The sequence below is a fragment of the Alligator sinensis genome, unplaced genomic scaffold, assembly GCF_000455745.1.
Source record: "Alligator sinensis unplaced genomic scaffold, ASM45574v1 scaffold912_1, whole genome shotgun sequence".
Classification (NCBI taxonomy): Eukaryota; Metazoa; Chordata; order Crocodylia; family Alligatoridae; genus Alligator; species Alligator sinensis.
In genome coordinates this window covers 40550-64541 of record NW_005843299.1, presented here as the reverse complement: position 1 = coordinate 64541, position 23992 = coordinate 40550, and the positions used below count along the sequence as shown (strand labels likewise).

The 23992-nt window shown below is 40.4% G+C and overlaps 1 protein-coding gene across 2 annotated transcripts in view; it reads left to right on the top strand.

Annotated features, from left to right (window-relative positions):
- Window positions 1–22034, top strand: part of GPNMB (glycoprotein nmb) — a 23766-nt gene extending 1732 nt beyond the window's left edge. The window contains exons 2-12 of one of the 2 annotated variants that reach the window (XM_006038259.2): window positions 3463–3615; window positions 4743–4886; window positions 9021–9194; window positions 10073–10231; window positions 11569–11877; window positions 13271–13309; window positions 16212–16334; window positions 16905–17007; window positions 18214–18419; window positions 19813–19900; window positions 20430–22034. In XM_006038259.2, coding sequence (XP_006038321.1) covers window positions 3463–3615; window positions 4743–4886; window positions 9021–9194; window positions 10073–10231; window positions 11569–11877; window positions 13271–13309; window positions 16212–16334; window positions 16905–17007; window positions 18214–18419; window positions 19813–19900; window positions 20430–20583 — 1652 coding nt within the window. In that variant the 3' untranslated portion in view covers window positions 20584–22034. The remainder of the gene's footprint in view (window positions 1–3462; window positions 3616–4742; window positions 4887–9020; window positions 9195–10072; window positions 10232–11568; window positions 11878–13270; window positions 13310–16211; window positions 16335–16904; window positions 17008–18213; window positions 18420–19812; window positions 19901–20429) is intronic. The other variant, XM_006038260.3, reaches the window with a different exon arrangement.
- Window positions 22035–23992: the final 1958 nt, after the last annotated feature.

The window sequence follows — 23992 nt, the reverse complement described above, 5'->3', positions numbered from 1 at the left end:
CAGCAGGAAGAATATGAAAAGACAGTGTTTATAAGCTGCATTCACCTTGATCATTTTAAAAGAGCAGGTGTTCCAAGGGGAGAGGGTGTGTGTGTGTAACTTTTGAAATATAAATAATTTGACTTTATAATTATAATTGTTTTATGAATTAAATCCTTTCCCAAAAACACTAGCTGTCTTAATGACCAATTCAAGCACTTTTTTACATACCGTCAGCCCACAAGTGAAAGGGCAACATTATTCCTGGGGTAATGGGACAAAAATTACACATAAAAGGTGCAGACAGAAGTGCAGCTCCCTGGTCTAACTCATGGCATTTTACAGAAAGTGCCATGAGTTAGACTGATCCTCCTGACCCACCAGACATTAGCTGGAGAGGGAGGGGAAGGAGGTCCATTCTGGGGTTTCTCCTGCCTGCGCTGGTGGGTGTGGATTGGAGCCCACTACCTCAGCGGGCTTCAATCTACCCACCCCAGCCTCCAGCGCCAGCCGGGCATCACCCAGAATGAGTTCCCTCCACTCCTTTCCCCATACCCTGCCTCCCGTTCTGCATACAGTATTTGAAGAAATAGCAGTATAAGGGCCAAGACTTTAGCCCTTTGGTAGCTCATGCATTCCTTCTCAGAACTACTTGAAAAGTGTATGTCAGCCCAGCCCTGCTCCTGGCATGTGCATACACAAGTTAGCAAAGGTGCTCTGCTTAGGAGCGCCTTCATCTAAACCTTCATGTAATGAATGTTCAGAGTGTCATGGGATAGGGACCTTTTAAAGTACTTTGCAGCTGTGTACTCATGTTCGGTCATGGGTGTACGGTACTTTCAGGCAAGGGACAGAAATTACACATAAACCAGTAGAAGTGATCACAAACTGGTTGAACTCTGTAAAATGCCAGAAGTTCAGTGCACATAAATTGCTTTTAAAATGGCTGAAACCAGTTTAAGGTAAACCTTGATGGATGTAGTATCAGACTTAACTGTTTTAGGTTAAATTAGTTTATTGAACTTCTGTCCCAGATCCCCTCCAGATTCAAGTTAACTCACAGTCCCCTAACATCCCATGATGCTTTGCATCTCTCCCACAAATGCCCCTTCACATGGTGGGTGCACTAGCCTTGGCCCAAGCTTTCTGCTTCAGCCAAGCAGGGAGCTGTGCTTTAGTGCACCCTGGCTTCTGGTCTGGACCACTGCAGGCAGGTGGCTGCATTTTCAGAATCAAAAGGGCATGTCTGTTCACTTGCTTATTGGTTGAATCTACAAGCTTAGACTAACCTGCAAAGATTGAATTGATTCAGTCTTGGGCTTTTTGACTTTCTGTACTTAGTCCTGTTGTACTCAGAGCAGTTATATTTAGAATGAATTTAGCCTATTGTCACTCTGGACATAGCTACTTAAGCATTCCAAGCATGAACAGATCCACTTTTTTTATAAAGTAAACCAACCCCATAATTCCATTGGTATGTCCTACTGCATGTATAATTTCTTCAATACAGTAGAGAGAGGTAGTTAGCTATCTCTCTGAACCAGTTAGTCTCTAGGGTCCCTGTCCTGCCTTCTTCAGTATGGTAAAAATGCCTGTAAAACTTTCTTTAATTCATCTTTATTAGAAAACTAGCCAATTGCCCATCAGGAATGATGGGGGGTGGGGGAGCCCCGTGCCCTCCCCACCCCACCGTCCAGACCTGCTTGCCCTTTAACTCTTGCTGCTTGGGTCCAGGCCCACTCCCCCCATCCCTGCTGCAGTGGCACGGGGGCGTGGCCCGGGGGGGGGGAAGAGGCGCCCCCGCCGCAGCAGGGGGAGCAGCGGGCCTGGGCCAACCCGGCGACAGTCAGGGAACAGGAGGAGCGGGCTTGGAGCTGATGGGGGGAGGAGGGAGCAGTGGGGCTGGGCCCAAGGAGGGGAGGAGGCCTGAGCCCAAGCTGAGGAAGAAGCTGGCCCACTGGAGTGGTGGTGGGGAGCAGCAGGCCCTGCCCGACACAGCAGTGGCTGGGGGAGGGCAGCTGCAAGCCTCCTCCCTGCTTGGGCCCAGGCCTACTCCTCCCTCATCCTCTCTTACCCCCCACATCGGCTCCGAGCCTGCTTCTCCCATTCCCCTGCTTCCTCCGGGTTGGCCCAGGCCCACTGCTCCCCACACCGTAACAGGCCGGCTTTTCCCATGGCTTGGGCTCAGTCCTCCTCCCCCACCATGTGGGGCCCAGGCCCACTCCTCCCCTCCCCCCACCACCACCACCGCTGCTGCTGCAGTGTGCCCACTATTCTCCCAACCCGCATTGGGCCTGCTCCTCCTCTCACCACCGCCAGGTCATCCCGTATCGGGCCCTGCAGGCAGCGATAATGGAAGCGGGAAGGAGCGGGCCAAGGCCAGAGCTGTGGTCTTGCTTCCCCCCCCGCCCGTGCCAACACCGCCATCACTGGCAAGGAGTGGAGGGGAGGGGCGAGGCCAGCTCCAGTGGTCTTGCCCCCTGCTCCACTCCATCATTGCCACCTGCAGGGAGCACAGCAAGGGGGGCAAGGCCTTGCCCCACCCCTGTTCTGTCCACTCTGTTGCCCCCACCTCCAGGGAGCAGGGCGGGGGTTAGGGTTAGGGTTAAGGTTAGGCCTCGCCCTCCCCCCTCCATCCCCTGTGTTACTGCCATCATGGCGGTGCTCCAGTTCGTCACCAGCTCCTGTTTGAATGTTTGTTCGCACTCGTATTGGCTTTTTGTCAGCCAATCAGAGCACGGATAAAGCGTTATGGACAGACAGATAGAAGTAGGCTTTTATAATATTAGAATACAACATAGCAACTAAAAAAAAATGTCAATTTTAAAACTGTGGGATGCAAACATCTCCTTGCCACCCCATTCCCCCTTCAAGCTTTAGTGGAGAGAAAAGAGGGAGTGTGTTTTAGCTCTTTCTAAAACTAGCAGAGAGAAGTGTATGTATGTATCATATTTATGTTCATAATAAGAAATGTTGGACTTTTTCTGCTGAATGTCCTTTGTACCTGAGGTGTTTCCCCATTAGTAAGTTCTGATTCCACAATGAACTGCTTATATAGAGTCATTTTGCTATTAAGAGGGATAGGGTTCAGCTGCTTGAATTCTTTGAACAATCAGGGCTAAGAGTTCACAGTATCATTCCACATTTTTCAAATCAGCTTTTGCGATGTAGCTTTTGGTTTACAATCCACTGAGAAGATTTTTCAGGTAGTTCTGAGAAGGAAAGGAGCTACTGAAGGGCTAAAATTTTGCCCATATGCTGCTATTTCTTCAAGTGCCTTTTGATACTCATATAACTTGCACATACCCTAAAGAAAGGAAAGTCTCAGAAGAGTTTATTATTGATAGACTGAAAGACACGAGCTTTATTTACAATGATAAAGTTCTCTACATTCATGTCAGTGAAGGTTTTGGCATTCAGTGCATGAATATTTTAAAATGAAGGCAAAGAAAACATTCATATTTTGTTCATTTTTCTGTCCAGAGTTTCGAGATGTGCTGAGCCATGGAAAAACTTCTTCACATGTCAGGTACCATAAGAAGCTGCATGGCTGGTCTCCTGATCAAAACAACTGGAATGAAAAACGTTATCCATCTTGGGAAGAAGGAGATCCCAGATGGAATGACTGCTGGAGAGGTAGATCTAGATGTGGAATAGTAGTGTTCTGGGAAATGTAGCCTAAAAAAAATCAAATAGAATATAATGTTATGGACAGTGCCTTTCAGAATGTATATATCCCAAAGCAGTAAACAGTTGGGTCCAGATTGCCATACATTGTCTGAAGCAGTGTTACAGTATGTGCTTAACTATTGCTTTACCCAGTGATTCTCAGTCAAGGTACCATGGCACCCTGGGGTTCCTTGAGACCCTGTCAATGGTGTTGTGGGGTGCCATCCACTATTAGCACTGTTAGTTTGCAAATATGATTCAAAAAGAAACTAAAAGATTTCCAACGGGGTTCCAGAACATTAACAACATTCTAACCTTTTGCGGTCATTCTGAGTTCTTGGTAACAGAATAATTGTTCTGATGTGTTTCCATAGTCAAAGAATGAGTGAAAACTGAGAGCTGCCCTTTTCTGAGGGATACCTTGAGTCTAAATTTAAAGATTGAGAATCACTGGCTTAGCCTCAGTTCATATTTTACTATTTTTGTTCTGTTTTTATAAGTTATTTTGTCTTATACTGTATGTTGCCCTGAGCCCTTTCTGGGAATGGTGGCATATAAATCAAATAATTTTAAAAGAGTAATATCAAGACCACTGCTTCTATTATTGTAGAAGGCACTTAATTTAAGTCAATGGGTCTCTCTGAAACTGTTTAAACAAAATGTCTCCTCTCTTTGATAATCTTGTTAGATTTTAAGGGCATCGCAGTTGGTTAAATGACATGGGAAAGATTATTTTCAGAAGGATTACTTCAATTAAATATATCATATTATAAGAAGTTATAGAAATTCAACTTGCCCTTAGCAAGTATAGACAGGTAATTGGAGCCAATAGAGCTACAATAGTGGAACTACTTCTGGATATCTCTTGGCTCTGATTTTTGCACAGTTTTAATGTGATTAATATTTAACATTGTTTATTCAAATTATGCACAGATCAAAGAGGTATTTAGGTGCCTAAACTATAATTGAAATATATTTTATTTCAGTTTGTTAAATTGATTTTTAATAGGAGTTCAGGCATCAAAATACCTCTTGGGATATGGCTTCTTAGAAGGGACCCCTGTATCATTGAAGTCTAATTTTAATTTCTTCAGGAGGAAGAGTGGTAGCCAGATTGACCACTGACAGCCCAGCTCTAGTGGGCTCAAATGTGTCCTTTGCTGTGATCCTAGAGTTTCCCAGCTGCCAAAAAGAAGACAATGATAGCAACATAATATATGACAGGAACTGCAAGAATGGTAAGTAACAACAGTACTCATGTACTGAGAACACACCTGCCTATGATATTGCTAATGAATTCTTCAAGCTGTTAGAACATGACTCAGAAAACTTGTTACTGCACAGCCCAGCCCAGTCACTGGACTTAATATTGGCATGATACAGCCAACGCAGAGGTCCTTCTAACCCACTTTATCCAACTGAGATTCTTCACTTCAGGATTTCTGAGCTCACTAAACTATTATTTATTCTCTTACCTTCCTAATATTCCAAAGGTAAAACAAGCAGAATTAAAAATATATATACATAAGCTGAGACTGAAGTGGCAGCAAATTGAGAGAATTTTCCATATTAAAAAGGTAAATCTTTCCCCTGATCAGACTAATTTTAATTTAAAAGGATATCAGAAAATAGTCTTATATCACCATAACTTACTTTATATCACTTCACTGTAACTCATTAAATACTTTCTATAGTTATAAATGTTGTGCTTTACCAGTGAGAAAATATGTTGTTTTAATTCTAATGATGATTATAGATTATTTGGAAATAAGTGCAATGGAAGCTATCTGACAAAGGAAACAAACTACATTTTTCAATTAGCTATAACTTCCATTATGCCAAGATCTGCCTCCAGAATGAGGCTGCAACCCCACAGACTTCAATGAGACAGGAGGCTTTGGTCGACAGTATTAGAGTAAAATTATTGAAAATGATTACAATTTCTTATCTCAATGAGAACAGACCAAGCAGAAAAAAGCTGGAGTTGTAATCTGAAAAAACAGAGGAATTGGGATGTAGTAAATTTGTAAATCAGAAATACTGTTCAGTTACCCATTCTGTTCATATTTTTTTTTAAAGACCAAAAGGCAATAATGTAGTTTAAATGGATAATTTCAGCACTTTGCTAATGTAAGTGCTCTGGACCTGATAATACCTGTTAGCACTAGGAAATTACACACTAACCACACTGCAACCAGAATTAGTCTTTGCCTTTGGCCTTTTATGATACACCATAAACAGGTGGTTCACGCATCTTTACGTATCTCACCCATATGATTTGCTTATGTACAGTATTCAAGACAATTTCAATAATATCTAATAGATGCACAGGATGAGTTTGTATAAGAATACAGGAAAATTCAAAGTGTCATACTGGGTCAGACCAATGCACCATCTAGCCCAGTATCCTGTTTGGTAGTGGCAGTAGTTGAGGCTTTAGTGGGACAGCATAGGAATAGGGTTATCTAGAGTGAATTATTCCATCATACCCTCCCTGGCACCCATTATAACTAATTTAGAGATGTTAGAGGATACACTCCTGACTGTTTCTGTTTAATAGCTATTAATAAATCTGTCGTTCATAAATTTGTCTACTGTCTTTTGAAACTGGCTATATTATCTGCTTCTGTAACATCCTGTGGCAATGAGTTTGACAAGTTAACCACACACTGCATGCAAAAGTGTTTTCTCTGTTAGCTTTAAACCTGTCTCCTGCTAATTTCAGCAGCTGCCCTCCTAGTTCTAGTATCCTGGGACTTGGCAAAATGACTATGGAACTGTTATTTACCATCATGATTTTATAGACCTTTATCAAATCCCCTCAGCCTTCTCCTTTCCAAACTAGAGTCCTGGCCTTTTTAGTTTCTTCTGATAAAGAAGCAGCTCCATACCCCTCATCATCTTGGTTGCCCTTCTCTGTACCTTTTCTAATTCTACTATGTCCTTTTTGAGATGCGGAGGCCAGAACTGCACACAGTATTCAAGATGGGGGACACCATGGATTTGTGGTGACATAATGATATTTTCTGTTTTGTTTTCCATCCCCTTGTTAATGATGCCCAACATCAGTAGCTTTTGTAGCTGCCACTGCACTGAGCTGATGCTTTTTTAAAGAACTGCCTACAACAGTGATTCTTAACCTGGGTGCTACGGCACCTTGGGATGCTGAAAGATCCTTTGGAGAGTGCCATTGCACCCAGCTCCTGTGAAAGGAAGTAAGCACTATCTCCTCCACATGCCAGGCGCCCTGTGCCAGCCCCAGCTTCCTTACACCATTCCCTGTGACCCCACCCAACAGCTCCGGGAGCACAGGAGTAACAGGGAAATAAGCTAAGCTGAAAAGCACAGCCCCCCACCTCCCTGGCAGCCCCTGTGCCAACCACCCCAAACTGAGCAATGTGCCCTGCCACGTGTAAGCAGGTAGACACGGGACCAGGCTTTCTCAGCATAGGTCATTCGCTCCTGATCTCATGCTCCCAAACCTGGTCAGAGGAGCCCTAGGGAATGGTGGTGCTGGTCACTGACATTCAAATCCCTGGAGGAGCAGTGGGAGTGGCAGGCACTATGCTCACCTGCTTGGGTAAAGGCAGGGAGAGGGCAGACAATGGAAAGGAAGGGCAAGGCAGGGTCCTTCCACCTGCCACCCTCACTTGGCACCAGCCTCTGTTCCAGCAGCTGCTGTCATGCCTTTTTTACCATCTGCAGGGACAGCTGCCTTCTTCAAGGTTATAATGACCCACCCCTAACTCCCCAATCTGCCCTGCTTTGCAGCCCTTGCCAGCCCTACTCAGTGTGCACCATTCCCTGCCATGCTTTCAGAGGTGCCCTGACTGCCTTACCACCCTATTAGATCCTTCTAATAGTGCCATGGAGCACAAGAAGTTAAATTGTGTGGGCGCATCTACAAGAGACATTTACTGCACAGCAGACTAATTAGCTGTGCAGTAAATGTCTCAGCATCTACATGTGTACCCTCATTAGTCTGCCCTAAACTAATTTACTCCACAGCAGGATAGTACTTGCAAATAGTAAATACAGTACTATCCTTCTGCAGAGTAAAACACTCTGCAACAGCACACATGTAGATGCTGTGGTGGCTGGCTGGGGCACAAGGGTGGTTCAGTGTGGGGCCAGCTTGCTGGGTAGCCCCGCACTGAAGCATCCTTTTGCCCCAGCCAGCATCTCAACAGCATGTTGAGCCAGGAGGAACAACACTGAGTTGGCAGGCTGACCTCCCTGGGCCCTATAGCCAGCCGAGGCTGCTCTAAACCGGCTCAACATGCTGCGCTCCTGGGCACACATTCAAATGGCAATAACTCTGGAGTTTATTGTTCTGGAGTTTATTGCCTCCAAGTGCACAGTCAAATGGTGCACCCTGGAGCAATAAACTCTGGAGCAATAAACTCCAGAGTTTATTGCTTTGTATTAATTGCACATGTAGATGCACCCTGTAAGAAAAAAAAATAGTCATTAAGTGGGATGCCACTAAATTCTGAAAAGTTATAGAGGGGTGCCTTGAGTTGAAAAAGGTTGAGAATCCCTGACCTACAGTGACTGCACAGTCTTTTCCCTGACTCGTAACAGGTAGTTCAGAACCCAGCATTGTGTATGTATAATTAAGGTTATTTTTCCCTATGTGGATTACTTTGCACTTGTTGACATTGAAATTTGTCTGCCACTTTTTTGCCCACTCACTTAGCTCTGGAAGATCTTCTTGCAGCTCCTCTCTGTCAGTTTAGGATTTCATAGTTGGTAGGGTTGGAAGGGACATAAGCAGATCATCAAGTCCGACCCCCTGACATGGCAGGAAAAAGTACTGCGGTCAAACGACCCCAGCAAGGTGTTCGTCTAACCTTCTCTTAAAGACCCCCAGGGTAGGAGCCAGCACCACTTCTCTTGGAAGTTGGTTCCAGATCCTAGCCGCCCTGACTGTGAAGTAGCGCCTCCTGATTTGACTACCTGGAATAACTTAGTATCCTCAACAAACTTGGAGATTTCACTGCACACCGCATTTCCAGGTCATTGATGAAAATGTTGAACTAAACCAGACAAAATAGTTCCCTGCAGGAACTCACTTTTGACCTCCCTCCATCCACATTCTGTTCCTGGCTGTGCCATTTTCTGTGTGACCATGGGCAAGCCATGCAGAAATCTGTGCAGTATTGCCCCACTCTAAGTGAAGACAATTATATTGCCCTCAGAGCCTTCACAGAACTGCTGTAAAAATGAATTAATCAACAGATATGAGTAAATGTAAATCTGTTCATATTTGTGCTATGAATTTAGCACCAGGAAAATAACAGAAAAAAGTTTAACTTTATATAAAAACATTCATAAACATCAATCTGATCTGTAACAATTTCTGCACCTAGATTCTACAGACTTTCTTGATGATTATGTTTACAACTGGACTAAATGGATTGATGACTGTGGTTGGGAAAACTGTACAAGCAACAATACCCACCATGTGTTCCCAGATGGGAGACCTTTCCCTCATCATCCTGGCTGGAGGAGAAGGAACTTTGTCTATTTGTTTCACACACTTGGTTGGTACCATGAAACTTGTCTTGGTCTTGTTTCCTAACTCATTTCTGTAATGCCTTACATTAGAATTCCATAAGAAGAATTGAGTGAAAGAGTGGCAAAGGGATTCAGAGCTGCTCTGAGGGAAGAGCAGATGTTCTACTAACTTCTCCAGGTTTTGGAAGTCAGGTATTTTCATGATAGGTTCTTTAAGACTGTAGATGCACAGAGCTACAACTTCTGGGGGGGAAAAAAATCCTTTCTTAATGGTACTGTATAGCAACATTTATAGGAAATCTTGCCTAAGGGAGTTGAATCTCCTTTGCTGGAAGTTTCCAAGAAGAAGCTGTTTAAGTATTTGTCTGGGATGATTTAGGAATAATGCAGCATGCATTTATGGAGAGCATTGGATTAGATGGCCTTTGAGGTCTGTATCAGCTCTGTGATTCCATGATTCTAAACTTTCCATCCTCTGGATGTGCAATGATTCAAGACACTTCAATTCAAGACATCCTTGCTATTGTCTACTTTGTAAATGTAAAGAACCTGACTTAGGCTGGCAACATTATTAATATTTTTATTATTTATTAACATAATTCAGTGACACTGGGGAGATGAAGACACCTTAATTCATGCTTTTTATCAGGCCAGTATAAGCTGAGGCATTATTCTAATGCCTTTAGAAGCTTGAAATTCAGAAAAAAGTAATGGCATTGAACAGAATGCTGATATGAAATGCTGTTAAATGTTAGAAAGGTGTATGTTTGACAAATGGAGGATAAGAATAAACTTTCTGCTTTGATATAGACAATCCAAAATACCGTAGAAAGTAAACTTAAAAGTTTTTTTTTTTTAACTGGTCACAAGAAAATGTCTGCTATACATTTATGTCTCTGTGTAGGCCAGTATTACCAAAAAACTGCAGGCTCTTCAGCAACTGTTTTCATCAACACAACTAATATTGCCCTTGGCAAACATCTGATGGAAGTGCTTGTTTACAGAAGAGGCCATCGGACATACGTTCCAGTTGCAACAGCAAGTGCTCCTTATGTTGTAACAGGTGAGCGTGCTGCCAGAAACCAGGGCCCCCTCCCATTCCAGGGCAACAGCTTCCATCTGATTGAGCTACCCTCCCTTGGGCTTGCTCTACTTTTTGAGATCCCACAAATCTTCCCTTCTTAGTGGTCCAATAGACTAGTTTCAAGAAGACCGCTAGAGTGTTCTAAGCAATGCTTAGCCCAGTGTATTGGAGGCACTTTGCTTGGAAGCAGGAGATGCAGGTCCAAACTCTCTCTGGGTGAGAGGGCGGCCCATGACATGTTCCCTGCTCCCTGGGAAAATGCCCTAACTACTAGGCTATTGGGCTAAAAGGTCAGAGAGTTGTCCTACTACTGTGTCAAATAGTTGCTAGTCCTGGTGTTTCTGCAACTACAGTTTCAAGCCTTACCTTGAGTTACACATGCAACCAGGTGATTTTGTTCCATCCTGAAGCCTACACAGCCATACTGTAGCCTACTGAGCATGCTCAGAAGGGAAACTCAGGGCAAACATTGCTACATGAAATCCAAACCATGTGTAAGTGCCAAAAACCATTATTCTACAGCTACATAAGGACCACAGGGGCATGTAGAAGTGAAATGGGAATTAGCTCAAGGTGTGGGTTGGGGTTCTATCCCCCTCCCTCCCCCCACCCTTAGTACTCAAAAATATCTCTGGACTTAAAAGTTGATGCAGTTCTGCTGGAAGATGTTTGAGGTCTGTCCAAAAGGTTCTGAGTGCCCTCAGTCTCAGTGGAGTCAGTTGAATATGCTGCAAAATAAACACAATACTTTGTAGAAATGAGTCCTAAATTACAACTTTGCTGCTTAACAAGCATTAAGATCAAGAAAGAGCTAGGCTTCATACTGTCTGGAATGAAGTTCTCATAATATATTTGTTAAGAAAATGTGCAAATGGGCCCACAACAATGGCTAGTAACAGTGAAAACATAGGAAGAGGGATGGTAATGTATGATGCCAATAACAAACTATTTATCCAGAATAATATAAAGCAAAAATGCAGACCTTTTAATCTGTGCTACAAGACTCTTAACTCGTGCTATCCTAGACTGTATTCATTCAAAATAAAGATTAAGCTAATTGTTTATTTCCTGTTCCTTATCTGAAATATTTCTAATAAACAATGGAAACCTTCAAAAGATGCACAGGATTCCGGTTGCACATTTCACAGTATTTATTGACATCTCCATTCAGAACAGAAAAAGTGAGTTAAAGAAGTGCAGATTCAAAAATTAAACATGAAACCTTAATATGATACAAGATTGTGCATCACACTTCAAGCTTTGTAGTCTGAGAGTAGTTGAGCCAGTTTTTCACTTGCTTTAATTTTTTCCTGCAGACCAAATTCCATTATTTGTGAACCTTTCCCAGAAGAATGACCGCAATATCTCAGACTTTATCTTCATCAAAGACTCACCTATTATATTTGATGTCAAAATCCATGATCCTAGCCACTACCTTAATAATTCTGCTATCACCTACAAGTGGAATTATGGAGATGGCAGTGGCTTATTTGTATCAAACAGCCCTATTATAACTCACACATATACACTGGAGGGAAACTTTACTTTTAATTTAACTGTTCAAGCTATAAAACCTGTACCTTGTAAGCCAACAACACCTACTCCACCATATCCCACTTCATCAGGTAAGAGTTTTTCAAACAACAGTGATATTAGAGAACACACTAACAACACTAATATACCAATATTTTTAATTTTACAAAGAGAAAACTTTAAAAAAGTTACTGTGATCTGAGTTGGAGCTACAAAGTTTTTGTAAAAAAAACCCTGTAAACTTAAGAGTCCAAATCAATAACAGGATAAGCACATAGGCTTAAATTACAGATAAAAGGCCTGATTTTTATTTATACTAAGGCAAGTTTTGCTACTTGGAGAGTGTAAAGGAGTCTTCAAGTGGACATTATTATATCTAACTTTACTTTAAAGTTGGAGCAGTATTAAAGGTATTAAGACTTGTCTAAACAGAGAATAACTCCAGAATAGCTCCTTGTGCAGACACTTCTATGCCAGAATAAGTGTTTATATGGAGATATTTGGGAATACCTATTCTGTTATATTTTCATTTTGGAAAAACTTAATAGGATAAATTAGAATGATTCTAAATCTAATGTATCCTGTTCTAATTAAGAATGATTCTAATTTATCCTATTCTCATATTTTGCTTTAAAATGTAAAAAAAAAGAAACTCAAGTTTTGTCTACATACAGTATTGTTCTCAATGAACTATTCCAGATTAGCTCCACCTACAAACACTCTTATTCCAAAATGAGGGCCTTTTTTCTAGATTAGCTTAATGCATGAATAAACTCTCTTGATAGCCATTAAGTTTCATTTGGAAAAAGGTACTTTTCTTCTAGAATAAGAAGGACCACATGTGGAGTTAATCTGGAATTTTTGTTTATCTTTATATTCATGTGTACTTTATTCCAGAAAAACTGTCACTATGTTCATTACTGATTTATATATAATATTTATTTTATCATAGAAGTTTACTATTTTAAAAGCTTTTTAACTCCAACTTTGACAGGTATAAAACACCTATAAATAAAACTGGGAGTTGGCCAATAATATTTCAAATTCTGAAATATAAACATGCTTTTTCACCAAATTTTTTTTGGGGAAAAAACAAAATATTTATGGGTTTCCCCTCTTTTTTTCAGCCAGATCCACTGTAGGCTTAATAAGAAGTGTCTATTTAAAAAAATGTATTTGAATTCCTAAGTTTCCTGGCTCCTCATTGGTTTACTGATTTAAGAATGAAAGTATTAATTTAAGAATTTGAAACAATTGTTTACATCCACCAAAGGTTTGACATATCACCTTCCCTGGCTTATCCACAAGTGACTAACATAAAGATGTTTTTAGTGTGAAACTAGTAAATGTGTATGAATCATGCTACCTAATTCAGCACTGTACAATGCAATAAGTGATTTTAGTTTAGCCCTCGTTCCAAATAGAAAATAATTACAATGCTGTCATATTTTTGGATCTGCTACTTATCAAAATGATCTTTTACAGGGACAAAAACTCCAACTACTACTACAAACAATACTGCTAGTAAGTTTGTATCTCTTGTGTATATTTATAGAATAATTTCCTAGTACATTATTTTCTCTGATAACTACAGTTTGATTATCATTAATTTCCACTGATATTCACACACATTTCTTATGGCCAGTCTCTCACATTTGAGGAAGGGACTTGCCTCTTTGGTCACCTTATAACCCTCCACTCCTGAAGCCTCCTCTCATCAGAGTAATAGTTCAATGTCTGTCTGTAGCCTGCAGTTCCATGCTCCATTTTAAATGATCACATCCAATCCCCTTTTTCTTAAAAGGAAAAGTTATTTATCACAGGGTGTGTCTACAAGAGACAGTTACTGTGTAGATGACTAATTAGCTTCACAGTAAAGCCTGTGTCTACACATGTGGCCCTATTAGGCCACAGTGAACTAATAAACACCCAGCATATAAACTATCCTATGGTGATGTTATTTGGTGGGCCACAAAGCACATGTACATGCTTACAGGACTGGATGGGGCACCAGGGTAATTCAGTGTAGAGGCTGCCTACCGGCTAGCCCTGCACTGTAGTACCTTCATGCCCCCACCAGTCCCTCTGCAGCATGCTGGGCCAGGTTGGTGCAGCCCTGGGCTGTCGAGATGACCCCCTGGGCACCTGCCAGCTGGGGTGCTCCCCCTCAGTTCAATGCACTGTGGTCCCAGGTGCATGTGTAGGTGCTACACCTGTAAGAAATAAACTCCGGCGTAAACCGCACTGGAGTTTGCGTCGCACTAATAGCATATGTAGGCATGCCCAGAAAGTAGAAAATAAAGGAAAACAACTCTTTATGAAATATAAACAAAATATATAGATAGCAGCATCCAGGATCTCTGTCCATAATGGCTGACCCCATTGCATCTCAGGCCTGCCTTAAGCTGCCCTTGGTGGCCCATGGTCTCAATGTTTTGTTTCGTCAGCCAGAGCATCCCAAGATTGGTGACTGCCAGTCGTGCACTATCCAAATATGGTTTTCTACATCAGAGTGGCTTAGAACTTCAGTGGCAACTCTGTACTATACAAACAATGCCCCTTGCCTAGAAAGAATTCTCTAGAGGTTGTTGAAGGCAGCTTTATGTCCACTTTGCACAAGACAGCATAAAGGGATGGTAGCAATGACTTTGGCCTACCTGTTTGTTTGAATGCGTACACAAGTAAAAACAAGTGCCATTCAAAGTTGACTAGCTATACTAATTTGCTATCCTCTAATAGTGAATAGCTACACTAATCATTAGGATAAGCAGAACTGTTGGGCTTCTAACTTAGTTAGAACATAAATGACAACAAAATTAAACCCTTGCGTGCTGAAGACTTAAAATGTCCTTGTTCTGGCACAGCAGCCAGTACTTTGTTAGTCTGGATGCCCTATGGTTTCCCTAGAAGTTGTAGGTGTCATGTCCCCAAAAGGTATTTGACCACCTGCTTCTAGATAGAAACTTAATTAATTGTTGTCAGAACTTCTTATAGGTTTCCCTGTACAGAGTTTCTAAATCAGGCAAATGGATTTAGAACATACCCTACATGGCCATATTGAATTTACGGCTTGATTCAATACCCATTGAAGCAAGTGCAGGTCATTCGATGATTTGGGTTGATGTGGGATGAACATAACTTTTTCAGACATACATACAAATATCCAAAATGAGTATCAAAGATATAGGCCATAAATGGGGTATATTGTATAGGTAACATACACTAAAAAGCCTACATTATATACACCAAGAGACAGATCAAAGTAAGGTAAGTACTAAACTTTATATACCTTATCAGGGGTGGATCCAGAGAGGTGCAGTGATGCACTTGCACCCCTCTTTGATTCCTGGCCCATCCAAAGTTTAAAACCAGCTGCCTGAAAGTGGCAGCAATATTTCTATTCAGGCAGCAGCAAGAGAGTCACTTGACTTTACGGTTCATTATAATCTATCCGATTCCTTGTAAACTCTTGATTCTTCACATGTTAACAGCCCCCTCTCATTTTTAATGATCTTGATGTTCCACTGATTAAGCCAGCCTTTCTCCTGCTAGCTGTCTGGTAGCTGTTCTTTGTGTAGTTTCTATCACAGTCCGGCAGACTGTTTTTGACTCTAGCTAAAAACATTAATTCAGGTCTGGAAACAGTAACTCAGGTAAACATAAACCCAGGTGTGGAAATGACTTTCAGTGAAACATTGCATACATTGTCAAGATGCTCAAGAAGGCTGGATTTAATGAATCTAAGAGAGGTGTACATTTAATTTTAATGACAACAGAACTAACACAACATTTTTTGCTTATTTTTTGCCTAGTTTGTTGAGGGTTTTTTTTTTTAGTATAATTCCAGTAATGTTATATTTGTTTTCAATCTTGAAATTAATAACATAGAAATATGCTCTTAGCCTATTAGTAAAGCTTCTGGTTTCTTTTTACCTGGAGAAGAATGCATGTTGTATTATATGTAATGATGCACCACACCATTTGCACCCCCCCTTTCCAAAATCCCAGGTCCACCCATGCACTGTATCACAATAAACACATACTGGATCTGATTGCAAAGAGTGAAATTATCTGCTGGTGGGTGTAATATCTGTGATTAATATTCTCAGACATTAAGAAAATGAAGAAAGAGATTAAAAAGGGCTCTAAATTTCCCACCAAACTGCTTCTTTTGCATGGCTCTGCAGAATACTAGGGAAAGGATTTTTCTTAAAGTTTTGAAGATGATCCTTAGAGGGCAGTTTGTATCACTGTTCATTTTCTATTACATTTATTTGCAGAGGAAAAACATTTTAAAAATTATTTTAGTTGCCTTCCCTGTGGCATGAGAGAAATAAATCTCTTTTGACTCTGCCTTCATAACATGTATTTTGCAAAATACTCTTTAGATGTAACTAATAATATCTTCTCACACTCAACCCAACAGTAACTACCAATCCATCTGCTAATCTGGCTTCTCCTACCAGTGCAAGTGTAATGGAATACACTCCTGATGGAGGCTGCCATATTTATAGATATGGACACTACAAAGCTGTTATCTCCATTTTAGGTAAGTACATAAATAAGTGAGGAATAGGAAAACTGGTCATGTAAATCCCATCTTGTTTATCTCATTGACAGGCTTCTATTGTGTGAACTTCATAAAATGGAACCCTAAAAACTTTTTTATTTACGGTTGGGCCTAGCTTCTTACAATTTGATGTAGTTAGCTGGCTGTGGTTGGTTGAAGGGGTTGGGTGTTTTGTTTGCTTTTTAGTTTAGCTTAGTTTGTTTTGTTTGTTTGTTTTTACACCCTGGTCTATACAGTCACTAAATTCTAAAATAATGACTAAAATAAGGTAGTGATAAATTGTAAAAAAAAAAAAAAAAAAAAAAAAAATTAAAAAAAAAGGTAGAAGGCAACAATCCAATATGGGAAGCAAATTACATGCACTGGAACCCTTTTATAGTTTCTACTCTCTCTCAAAGGGAATTTTGGGAAGATAGAGGGTTATAAAGAGACGAGACCTGAGCTGAGTGCTATCTGTTCACCTGCCTTAGCAGCTTTTAAATGTGAAATCTTCAAATTTTTGTAGTCTTTGAGTACCCTGAAAACTTGATGGTCTATTTCCTCCCTTAGAGGGAATCCTTGAGGTAAATATTATTCAAATGACAAGTGTCTTGATGTCAGTGGCCCAAGCTACAAACACCCTGGTTGACTTCGTTGTTTCCTGCCAAGGGAGGTAAGTATATAAATGGAAACCTCCTCTGTTGAAAAGTAACCGGATACTAGATGCTACATGGATACTTGTGCAGCTGCATGAACAACAGTTGGTAACTGCTGTTTGCTTCTATCTGCTGATAGAAACCAAAGAGAATGCAAGCCTAGAGTGTCAAGAGAAGCTATTACCAGGTTCTTGGGATTCAGACTAAGATAACAGGCCTACGTAAAATAACAGAGCTTATTGGTGAGCAGAAGCAATTCTCTGTTTGTTAGGCAAAGATAGCAGAAATGTAATTTGAAATGTTGGCACCCTAGGTGGCATGGGGTTGGAAGAAGAGGGGAAGTAAACACTGACCTCAGCGTGCAGGGGCTGCTGCAGTGTTGGTACTAGTACAGGCTGCTGCTGCCTCACAGCAAGTTCCCCAAACAGACAGAGCCAGAATGGCAATCCCTATGAATTAGTGCCCAGGACTCACCTCCCCATCCCCAAGTTACGCTAGTAAAAGACAATTTTAGCCCTCACAGTACATCAAAAAGTGGCCTGCTGAAAACAGGAGGAAGCCCTCGTTCTAAATATTATTTCGACATTTGTATAAGCACTTGTTGAAATCATTCCTCGATTGGAAAGAGTATTGTATTCATATTCCTAGTTCCTGGAAAGTGTATGGACCTGAAGGTTCTGTAAGCTGCCAGGAAGTTTTAGCAGCATAACTGCAAAGTCATCTGTTTTAGAAATAATTCTCAAGCTGATAGGACATTCCCGCTCCATGTGCTAGTGCAACTAAAAATCTCCATTTTCCAGTTGGTGAACTGCATTAAATTTAATGGATTTTATCAGCTGATTAGGTAAGATCATTCTGGATTTTGACAAATGTGTGTAACAACTGGTAATTTTATACTGTATAAGCATAGGTAATGCCAAACATAGTTGTGGGGTGATGTACACTTGCAGGAGCCAAGTGGAAAGAACACAAACTCCTTTAGTCAGAAAATGGGGAATGATATGCCAAGCAGCTAATTTAATGGAAGATTAAGGCTAATAAGACTGAGCCTGTACTTTGTTACAGAAGTTTTATGTCCGTGGAACATCACGGATTCCAGTGAAATGGAACCGTGATAAAACTGGCGTATGAGAGTAGGGAGTCAAAACTAGAAAGTCTATGAATTGAACTAATAGGAATCCACTGACAAAATGCATTCTCTTGCTATTTCCTCACTTCCCTAGTCTTCCTACAAAGGCTTGCACAACAGTTTCTGACCCCACATGCCAGGTGCCTCAGAATATGGTGTGTGAGTCTGTTGAAATTACTGATGAATGCTTATTGACTATAAGAAGAGCCTTCAATGAGCCTGGAACCTACTGTGTAAACATTACATTGGGTGATGACACAAGCCAAGCCCTCGCAAGCACACTGATATCTGTAAATGAAGGTGAGTCCAAATGGAAAGGATGTGTAAGCCACCTTCCCCTATCTGTTTTGTACCTTGAAGTATCTGCACTTTGTTTCTTGCTCCTCAAGCAGAGCCTTTCTAGGAATCAGTGGGCAGATGGTTTGTCTCTCCTTCTGTGCGTAGCTCTATTTTTGGGCAGCTGAGACACGAGTCAGGTGCAGACAAACCATAGTTAGGAACTTAGGAAAAATGATTTGTGGGATATCAGACTTTCTGTGCTCTGAGCCTGCAGGGACCAGGTAAATGCAAAATATACCCCAGGAAGAAGGTTGACTCTAACTAGCAATGTAGACAGCTTAAGAGCTAAATCCTCTTTTACTTTCATATGTCTATATATCACTAACGTAGCTGTCTAGCAGCAGGTTTTTTTGGCACTTATGACAGTTGGGAGTTCATTTCTACTTGTGGTAGAATAGAGTCACCTTGCATATACATTTCCTGGGATTGGTAAGAAATGAGAGGGGGAGGAGGACCCTCCCACCTACCTTTTAGTGCAATAGCTTTGTGGTTAGGGCCCTCGCCCAGGGTGCTTGAACTTTGTAAGGCATAATTAGTATGTGTAACTGGTTTAAATTAATTGTGCAATTAGCCAGTTAATTGCATAATGCTGATAAAGCATAGAGGGATCCTATGTGCCAAAGATTCTGGTTATATGGCTTATGGTTAGTAGCACTTCCTAAGTACCACTTATGTATGTGAAGGTGAAATAGGATTTTAACAGACACTGGTTTGTCCAGCTCCATCTAAGAGACCTGTGGTAGAACCAGGAGCTGAACCCAGGTCTTCCAACTGTTAGGCTTATACCCTGACCAATAAACCATTCTTTGTTTCTTTCCTAATTCAGTGTCTTCACCTCCCTATTCACTTTAATACCTCTAGGCCAATTAACCACCTGAGGGCACTCTGCCAGTTTTTTTTAAAGGTAGATAAGCTTTTCAAGATGCAGACAGACATTTAGGAATTTCTGAAAATCATATTCAGAAAGTCAGCTGCACTCTCAAATGTCTATGAATCTGGTTTTAAGTCCCTTTGAAGCAAATTAAATTCTGAGGGATATCAGCTAGCCCTTCAATATATTTTCATTCTGTAAAGTAATTGTATGTTAAGAGACAGCAAGCAGTATATCTCATGTGTCTAACATACAAAGTCAGATTCAGAGCTCCATTAACATCAGGAAAGGATTTGATTCTACAGTCTGTAAACGTTTTCATATTCTCCTCTTCTTTTTTTAAAGTGCTTAGCATGAAAGAAGTATTAAATATGCTGCACCTTTTAAATCTGCCTGTCAGAAAGAACAATGATGCTAGACAGTTGTATCTTACAGAAAAGATAACAAAGCTAATATTTTCAACATTTTGTGTTCAAATTCCAGGATCATCTTCCAGGACAGCACAAGGTGTCTTGATCTCCTTTGGTTTCTTGGTGGTGTTTGTGGTCATTGTGACTTTCCTTCTTTACAAGTAAGTTGTTGGGTCTAATAGGAGTAAGCTGATCAGAACAATGAAAAAAAATTGTATAGATATTCTGTTGTGTAAAAATGAGAATTTATTTCAGCTATGTTTATATCCATATTTGTTTGCTTTCCACAAATATTTCACCAAATTTACTGGCTACAATTCTCCCAAAGTCATCAGTATTTCCCAATAAATTCTTTAAAATTTGAATACATAAGCACAAACAAGCTCCCACTTCACACATGCTGATTGCCAAAAAATGCCATACTGCTACTTTGTCAAACACACCCAGCACAGCTCTGATGTGCTCAGACTTGGTGTGCTCATTATAGTGACACTAAACTCTAATGGCATTTTTTCCATCATGAAACACCACAGAGTGGGAGCAAATGGCAGAGTTTTTTTTGATGGCGGTGCTCCCTATTGTGGTCTAATACAGTGTAGAGATATATCTTTGTATTCATTAGTTGAATCTTAAAAGGTACAAACACTAAAATACCCTTTTAGTAACAAACTTGAACAATGTTTCTTTCAGGAAATACAAAAAGTATAAACCTATTGAAAGAAGTACAGGACAAGCCGTGAACCGTGAAGTACTGAGCGTTTACTTCAGCAATTTCAAAGCAGTTCTTTTTGGTGGAAGCAATGAGAGGGATCCTCTGCTGAAAAGCAAACCAAGAATTGTTTAAATCTTTAGTCTAACTTCTAATTGTACACTGTGTATGGATGGGGCTTACATCTGAACTGTGCTTCAATGAATGTCTCTGTTATATAAGCACAGGGGTCTGGCAAACTGCAAACACATGTAGATTGATCAATAATATTTTGTGGCCTCTTTCAGAGAAATTAAATAGCTGAGATTTGCTTATGATCTGACTCTAGAAAGCAGAATAAATTTAAAAAGGTAAATATTTTGGAGTCTTAAATAAAGATTCCCTAGTGCCAATGTACTTGCTTATTCCCCTGTTTGTATGTATCTCTCATTTTTTGTTTTGTGAGATAGAAAGATTTGCCTAGTAGCCATTGTGATCACTTTGTAAATCTAAATTACTAGTATCAGGACAATAGACAAAGTAGTGCTACTGCCTTTAGTAAAGGTTAGTTTGACTGATTGGTCCTGAGGATTCCGAACTGGCAAAGCAATAGGCAGTAGTGGGTTGTGATCCTCCAGAGGAGTAGACACACATTAGGTCTACAAATGAGGATTAGGATAGCAGTGCTTCATGAAGTTTAATAGAATTCAACTGCAAGAGCTTTTCCCCACTTTTCTCACTTTGTTCCATCTAAATAGCCATACATTTCTTCCATTCCCTTCTTCTTTGACTATTCCCCCATATAAATAAAAACCTCAGGCAGAGTTTTTCCAGCTCCTGCTTTTCCACTAAGAAGCCTATGAAATGGTAAATCCGATGGATAATGTGGCTTTGCTTGCTGCCCTGTGTTAATTTTCAACTACAAATCTCCCATTGATTTCTTTGTCAAGTGATCTAGTAAAACCCTGTCTTTTAGCCAGTCACTCTTGTAATTCCATACATAGAATTTGGGACTGGGAATTTTACTGTTGCTGTCTTAGAAATAAAAACAAGAATGGAAGTGAATTATGGAAAGAGAGTCTTGCTTGTGGAAGCAAGAAGAAGGATCAGGAGATGAGTAAATAGCTAGCAAGGGTCTAAACAGGTGATTTGATGGAACAATTAAAAATGGAACAAAACTACCTCTTTTAGTCTTTTAGATGGGTGGTTAATTTCACTCAATTAATTTCTGAAAACCAATCACTGACAACCTATATCCTTAGAATCTGGAGCATCTTTACAACTTCCTTGGTTCTTGGAGAGAGAGAGAGAGAGAGAACCATATTTTGCTATGCTTTTAGTAGCAGTTGCCTGATGCCATAAATGTGACCCATCACACACATGCACACATCTTTTAATCATTTGAAATTTTCAACAATTGCTCATCTGTGACACACCTCTGTGACTAGCAGTTGCTCTCACAACTTGCTCCTTTTTTAATTCTACTGTGGTCATTTGGAAAAAACATGAGTAAAAAAATATCAAGTTGGTCACTGCCATGCTCTTACACATCTTATTATTTGGGCTTGTTGCAGAAATTACTGGGTGAAGTACTTTGGCATATGTAACAAACAGTACAGTCACAGTAAGTTAGACAAGATTAACTGTATGGTTCTTTCTGACCATAACATCTATAAATCTAGGGGAGAAATTTAAAAAAACAAACTTGAATGCAACCAAAGAAAGAATGAAGGAAATAAAGGAAAAGTCCTCAATAAGGTTATTAAGATTTTTTGACATATGCATTAAATCCTAGCAATCTAGCATTCATATTTATGAAGCATCTATCACTTTGGCATCTATTGCTAATTTAACTACAGCCATACACCATTCTAACTTGACACAGTTTATCTAAAGAACCTGAACAATCTAATCTGTTTGATATACATAGTAAGGCAGTCAGATCCCAGACTGGTGGAAGCCTATTTTACTGGTAACATTGAGAATGGCAGTGCATAGGGATGAAAATGGGTAGGTCGTATCCCTATATTATGTTGGGGTGAGGCTAGAGAAAATGTCACATAGCTAAAACTCTACTATGTTCAGTGATAATTGGCTATAAATTCCACACTGTACTGGTGTGTCCTGGCAATAAGTGAATGCCATCCAAGGCTATTTTAAGATGCAAACAATTCAAGAAAGTTAAAGCTGACCACTGCCTATCCCCCCAGGCACTTTCGCTGCACTGAATGGAGCTCTGACAGCTAATTGACACATTAATTTAATAAATGCATGCAGCATTGATACCTTAAATAGGCATAAGGTGTCAAGTAGATTATGGCTGTAGTCTGCATTTTTCTTGTTCAAAAACTGAAGACTGTAGTTTCATACCACAGATAGGAGCTGAAACTTCCTGTGGCAGAGAACAGGAACACTGATCATTTATTTGCATGTTGATTAGAATTCCTTAAAAAAAAATTCTTCAAATGCATTTTTAGCCTTACAGAGAGTATTAGTAAAACTTGTTGTATGTACACACAGTCCTAATTTTCAGATTAAAAGAGCAAAATCGTTAAAGAAAATATATAACACAAATTATGATCTTAAATAAAAGTTGTTGTTATGCATATAGTGACAGGAAAGTGGTAAACTGTATTTTGTCGGTGTTCCTCTAACTTGAAAGAGGGGAGTTTACTGGATTCCATGATTCAACCAAGGATCCCAGTTCTAGGTTCTAAATAATTTTCTTTTTAAACAGCAACAGCATGTTACTTCCAGGAGAATTCAACAAGCTAAGCAAGAGATCAGAGGCATCTAACACTCATGTATACAATAAGTAGCATTCTGCCATGCTTTGAAATGTAATTCATTTTATACTTTAACCTAAATACATTTAACAGCTTGCAGAATGTTTTAAATTTCATGCCAGCTGATTAAACTTTTACAACCTTTTATTTTCTGTCTTTGCTGCAATAACTTCCAATAAATGTGGTTGTATGTAATGGGATCTGACTGTTGTATTGGAAAAGAAACTATCTAGTGATTTCAAAGAGATGTAAAGAGGTGTGTGTCTCAGACGGCCGGAGCCGACTCAAGATGATTCAAATATCACTCGGTCGTTTGGGCGGGCTGGTGAATGGAGAGGCAGACACAGCTTATTGGTTGCAAAAACTTTACTTACGCCACCTGTAGCCGCGACACAGGTGGTCCGGTTGCTTGAACAACTATGTGAGTTGCTCCAGCTGGCAAGGCTGAGGCCAGCTAATCTGTCCACAAATTAAGCTGGCAGGGAAAGGGTACGTCGAAGATTGCGCTCGGCGACGGGGAGAAGAATCGATAGGTGATCAGTCTATCAATCAGCTCAGCTGCAAGTCAGATCTCTTTAGAGGCACTCTGCAGCGTGCTCAAAGTTCTCCGACTTGGGCGGAAGTCGCACAAAATTTTAAACGGCTAGCAAGCCAATTACTAGCCACCACGTAGGAATAATTTAGAACTGGCCAATAGCGGAACACAAATTTGCATTCAAATGGCGGGAACTCTCTTGCTTCTGTTGCAACAAAAACCTTTGCTGTGCAAGAGGCTCTCA